The sequence below is a fragment of the Cynoglossus semilaevis genome, chromosome 19 (genome assembly GCF_000523025.1).
Source record: "Cynoglossus semilaevis isolate Cse_v1.0 chromosome 19, Cse_v1.0, whole genome shotgun sequence".
Taxonomy (NCBI): Eukaryota; Metazoa; Chordata; class Actinopteri; order Pleuronectiformes; family Cynoglossidae; genus Cynoglossus; species Cynoglossus semilaevis.
In genome coordinates, this window is record NC_024325.1 from 4685751 (window position 1) to 4691892 (window position 6142).

Here is a 6142-nt window from a genome sequence, read left to right on the forward strand (position 1 = left end):
CAGTTTGTACACCTACTGTTCATAGTGTTATTTAAAAAATAAAAAAAGACATCTTTACTTTATACGGGAACATTTTAAAGGGTGTTGTTTGTTTCATCAGACAACCAACTGTTATTAAAGTGAATAACCACTTAAACAAGTTAATCAACATTTACCAACATAACCGACTTCTATGCAAATCTGATATTTGATGCCTGGAGGCCTCATTGCTGTCAATAACGCTGTGAAGGATCTACAGTAATGTGGCTTGGCTGAATCTTAAGCTGCAGACATTACCTTTATCAGATCTGTACAGAGAGCTGCATGCAAATGTACCCCCATGGTTCATAAGAGGCAGAGGAATCAGCGAAGTTCTATGGGAAAATGCTCTTGAATCATTTAGATATATCTGGGGACAGATTTAAGCTTGCTGTGCAAACAAACAGGAATCAAAGATAAAAGTCTCATGAAGAATTTGAATCTGCCTCAGCTGCATGACCTCTTGTCTGTGTTTGCGTCACCACAGCAGAGATGAGATGAAGAGATGAAGCATTGTCTCCACGCTGAGGCAAGAAGTGACACGACAGGATGTGAAAGAGGAGGAGGAGTTTGACTGGAGGACATACGACACGACGAAATGCTGCATCTACAACCAGGCGTCACATCCTTATTGGTTCATTGTCATTTTTTTCTATTTGTCAACTTTGTCAACTTTTTAAAAAATAATAATATCTTTTAGACCATTTTCAATCACTTACCTATTGGAAAAATTACATAGAAATACAGAAAAAAACAAAACAGTCACCCTAACGTAAGTCTAAGTTTCATTTAACCCAGGAAGCGCACACTGCTAAAAAGCTAGCTAAAAGTAAGCTGAAATACCTCAAAATTAGCATAGATATGACTAATATTTGACAAAAACTAAAACTAAATAGTATTAATAGAAAAAAGCTAAATAAATTCAACTAAAAACTAATTTAGGAGCAAAGAGTTACTAACAAGTACACAAATACAATTAAATAATCTGTAATTTATTAAAGATCATTTAATTGTATTTTAAACTCAAATTACTTTATTTTAAGACAACTAATAGCAATATAGGTAAAATGAAAGAAAACAAAAATATTTTAGACACAGCTCAGAGCTAGCATCAAAGCTAAGCTAAGTTAAAAATAACGTGAAAACGCCCATCCCTGCTGTGACTGACCAGCTGAACAGCTGGTTCAACAGGCCACAAAGTGTTTTGTCTCAACCTGCACGGACAGTAAAATGAATTCTGCAGCCATGTCAGACGCCGTAGAGAGAATACACTCTGACGTTAGGGATTTATGTCCTTTAATTAAATCACACATTGTTCTCTTCAGGGCTCTCAGTGACATTAACTCTAAGTTTAATGTTCCATGAAACAGAACAATAAATCTGCTAGAAAGTAAAACAGAGTTGTTTCCACTTCCTCCTCGGAGGGTTTTACAGTTTTATTACAGCTGCTATGACTCAAATTCACTCATCCGTGCGTCCACTTTCCACTGGTTATTATTTAACATGCGCAAAACTCTTCTCTTCAGTCCAGTACAGTCCCAAAAGTTAATTTTCAAACAGTTTGTTTAATTATTATAAAACCAGATTAACACAACACTGAGCGGAGAGGAACAGACACGGAAAATATATTTTGTAGAAACCAGTATTTTTTTACTGAAGCATTTTAATTAAGAAACACAAACACAAACGTATTTTCTTAGCTCAACAGATGATGTCAGCTCAGTGGTACAGGGGAAATAAATAGCTTCTATTCTGCTAATACCTAGTGGTTCAAGTGCATGCTGCAGTTCATATTGTTCTGACTAGTGTTTGTAAAATAAAAAATATTCTTAACAAAGAAAACTTCAAGTATTATTCTCCAACATCCATTTGATCGAATTCAGTCTTTGTCGTTGTTACCTAAGGCTCAAAAATCAGCATCATGTCAATCAACATTTATTGTTTGATTTTTAACAATATTTGCTTTACTATAAAAGAAAAAACAACTTTCTACATGAAAACATCTGATGTGACTCTTTGTCTGAAGCCTCCACTGCTGTGGCCGTTGTCCTCTCTGTCCTCACTGGGCTCCTCACTCTGGGACATAGAGTGAAACCCAGGCCTTTGCTTAGATTTCTTCTTGGTTCCCATCACATGTGGCTGAAAGAGGCGACTTATCGACTGGAAACTTTTCTGGAGATCAGGCAGAAGATCCAGCTCCTCGTTCTCCTGCGGGATTCTGTCCTGGGTCGGCCGAGGTTCGGGGGCTCCCAGCATCTCTCTGAGGGTCTTGGAAATGCCCTTGTGCAGGTAGTGGTAGGCCTTCTTCCCACAGTTGTCCCTGATGTTGACGTTGGCGTTGTACTCCGCCACCAGCATGGCCATGATGTACTCCTGGTCGTGCAACGCGGCAATGTGCAGAGGAGTGTACCCGCCATGAGTCCTTGCGTTGACGTCAACTTCCACTCCGCCTCGTCTGGACATGTCGATGATCTTCACCAGCATCCCACTGTTGCCACACTTGGCGGCCCAGTGCAGAGCGGTGAAGCCCGACATGAAGTCTTTCTTGTCGGCCAGCTGGCTGTCTCTCAGCAGTAGGCCGTAAACCTGGCTCCAGTGGCCGGCGGCGCACGTGACCAGCCACTGGTGCTCCAATTCCTCCAAAGGAACCACAGAAGGAGTCCTGGTGTCTCTGTGCTCCTCCGAGGCCTTGGTGCTCTTTACTGCCCTCCTCAGCTGTGGTGAACTGATGCCACTGCCTGCTCTGTCCTCCACTGATGGAGCTCTCTTCTTGTTTCTGACGACATCTGCGTTCCCTGTAGGATCACCATCTGGGTCCGCCTTCAGCTTGCAGATCTCCACCCTGGTGACACTGTTGGGTATTCTCAAAGGCAAGGCATAAGGTTTGTTGGGGGCAGCGACTGGCCCTTTGACTTCACCCTCGGTTGGGTCCTGGGTCTGGATCTCAACATTCAGCATCCTTTTGACCTTGATGTCAGTAACTCTGCTCCTCTGTAGAGCCAGCTGTATTAGAGACGGCCCTTTAGCAGCATTTCCATCATTTCCTCCTGAGTCCACAGTAATGTCGGTCTCCTCTCCACACTCAGGTGGGCGCTGCTGCTCACCTGTCTCCGCTTCTTCTTCTTTTCCTTCTTCAACTTTTCTCTTCTGAGACTCAAAATCCTCCAGTAAACGCTGGTAGACTTTCTTGATGACCACATACCGGACACCGTCGATCTCTTTGACGACGGCGACGTTGTTGACCAGAGTCTTGAACAGCTCTCTGTTCCGCTCCTTCTCTGCGGGATTCACGCAGTCCACCGACTCCTGGAAGTAACTCACCAGGTCGGACTTTTTCACCCTGCCGCCCCGCGACAGGAGCAGCGAAAGCACGGAGTCCTGCGTCAAAACCATTATGAATAAATCTAAATATACATATAATGATTCTTTTTTCAAGCGCGTTTCAAGTGAAACGCCGCGCCGTCTCCCCGGGCTCTAACTTCGGCTGTCACTCCTTCGCCTGCCTCCTCACCTCCCTCCTCCCCACCTGCCTCCTCACCTGCCTCCTCACCTCCCTCCTCCCCACCTGCTGCTCCTTAAGGACTATTTTTCCGGGGAAAGTGCAGACGTGGATTACGTTTGAATACAATATGCAAATGTTACACACACAATTCAAAGTGACTAAGCATTTGGCCAGGAGAGATTCACAATGCATTAAAGGTAAAATAATAATAATAATAATAATAATAATTTAGTACTAACACTTTTATCTAAACCTGTTCTTGCTTATTTGCAAAACAACAAGGGAGTGAACCCTAATCAGTTGCATGTCACTTTTGCAAATGGTTAAGGCAAGTGCAGATATGTATTAGTAGCTGTGGCTAGTAATTTTGCCTTACAGCAAAAGGGTCACCAGCTCAATCTCCAGTGGGAACTGATGATGCAGGTACACAAGTGCACAGGAGTTTATTCAAATACATTCTAATTCCTTCCATTATAATACAATCAAATTAGATAAGATATGAGGTATATGATGTAAAATAATATATTCATGGTAAAAACAAAACAAGTGAGAAATGAAGTACAGATTGTTAACAATGGAGTTTGATTTTGTTTAATTTTTTATTTTATTTCTAAAAACAGATTCATTGATCTGGGTGTGTAGACAGTGGTGAACAAATCCACTCACTTTAGTTAGTGGCATTAATATGTTTTTTTCTATATGTGCATTTTTTACAGTCTAAATTAGATATTACACCGATATTATAGTCATTGTCAGCTCTTAGGTTGGCTGTAGGTGTGGATATTTGTTTATTTCTATATATACATTCCCTGTGGTGGATTAAAGAACTGTTCAACTGACTGCTGGAATTGACAGAAAGATCCAGTAGGTGGTGGCATAGTAGCTCAAAGGCTGTCAAGCTGCACTTACACTTATCTAAGCTGACCAGCAAAAACAGTGGGTGAATTTCTTATACTAAGTAGGAAATTAGTACCTCATTCTGGTCAGTCTCAATGAAAATCTCTGCATCTTTAACTCTGCCACCTTCAGCTCTGCCTCCTGTATTTAGGACAAATCCACTGCCTGTATATCAGACATCATAGCAGGTCTCACTACCTTCTTATAAATCTCCAGTTTTAATTTTGCCTTTAACATGTCTCTCTGTCTGTCTGTAGTTTTCAGTGATTGAACCGCAGTGTTTAATTTTCAAACTTTTCTGTTTACTTCAGTGTTGTCCTTGTTCACATCTGGGGTTGGACCTCAGGCGATTTGCAGCAATTATTCTGGACCACAATCCCCTGAGGTTTGGCAAGTTGTGCTCTATAATTCCCATTTACAGTAAAGCAATGTCATAACTGGGTCATAATTCAAAATAGGAAAGTGGAAAGTGAACTACTTGTCATCGTGACACAGCACACAACAAACTTTGACCTTTACTTCTCACCGATCACCAAAGTGATATTATTAAAAATAATGAATTATTATTATTATTAATACTACTACTACTACTACTACTAATAATAATAATGACAAGAATAATAACAATAATAATGCAAACCATAGATTGAATTCCAGTATCCTGTTGATATGTTGTTGATGAAACACAGTTGTGTTATCATTATCATCCTCAGCTTCGTAATTCACCACTATTTATGGAGACAACCTAAAAACACCTACTGTCAGCTACAAAAACAAAGCATTACAAAAGTTCCCCTGAACAAACTTTGACGAGAAATGGTACAATTTGAGTCTAAATGAAACAGGACACATTTTAGTCCCTTTACTCCTGCGGGTTTCTCGCTCCTGTCCTGGCTTGCACTGTGGGTAAAATGACATTCCTGGACTGAATGGGAGTTCCTCACAGTGGCCATATTGAAACCTGTCTGTTCCGCCCAAAGAGTAGCTCGGCACGTCAAGATAGTTCACGATCCAACGTAGTAGAGACGTGAGACTTTAACCGTAAAAAAACTACAAACATTATTAAGTGGCTTTACCATACAACTGTCCGACGTAATGTCTGCTTTTAAATTAATTTTCAAAATCCATCACCTTCATGGAAAATGGAACACAATTATAATGAGTCTCAATCACTATAAGAGATAATTAGCTGTAAAAAATCCATAAATTATTGGATTTGACGTCACAAATTCCAAAATATGACATAACACATTTGAAACAAAGGTTATACCTACTTTTGTGATGTAAAATAATGTAAAATTGAAAAAGAGATAGATAAAAAATATATATTTAAGTAAAGTAAAAAGAAATCCAAAACAAATGAAAAAAAACATGATAGAAAAGACAGAAAATAATAAAATATTAAACCTTAACAAAAAAACCTTAGTTACTGAGTCAATTGTATTAATCAAATAACTTTTGTGGTTTTGAATTAAAGGTTAAGTTTAATTTTAGGTAAAGTTTTTAATTAAAAAACATTTATGTGAGCGTTTTTAAATTTGTCAGGTACTTTATTTTTTCATGTTTATTGGTCCTTTTTTCACATTTCTGACATTTTGAGTGGTTTGCATTACACATTTTTAAGATGTAAACGGCTTTCCGTAGAGTAACAACTTCCCCGACGGAGGAGGAGATTTCTATCAGAGCACAATCTTGTCACTGTGCAGCAGCCTCCCATTAAGCAGT

The 6142-nt window shown here is 39.6% G+C and overlaps 1 protein-coding gene across 1 annotated transcript; it reads right to left on the reverse strand.

Annotated features, from left to right (window-relative positions):
* Positions 1-1646: 1646 nt before the first annotated feature.
* Positions 1647-3546, reverse strand: sowahaa (sosondowah ankyrin repeat domain family member Aa). Its single transcript, XM_008332452.3, has one exon. The coding sequence runs from the start codon at positions 3409-3411 to the stop codon at positions 2008-2010; it is 1404 nt and encodes a 467-aa protein (XP_008330674.1). The 5' UTR covers positions 3412-3546; the 3' UTR covers positions 1647-2007.
* Between the last annotated feature and the right edge of the window lie 2596 nt (positions 3547-6142).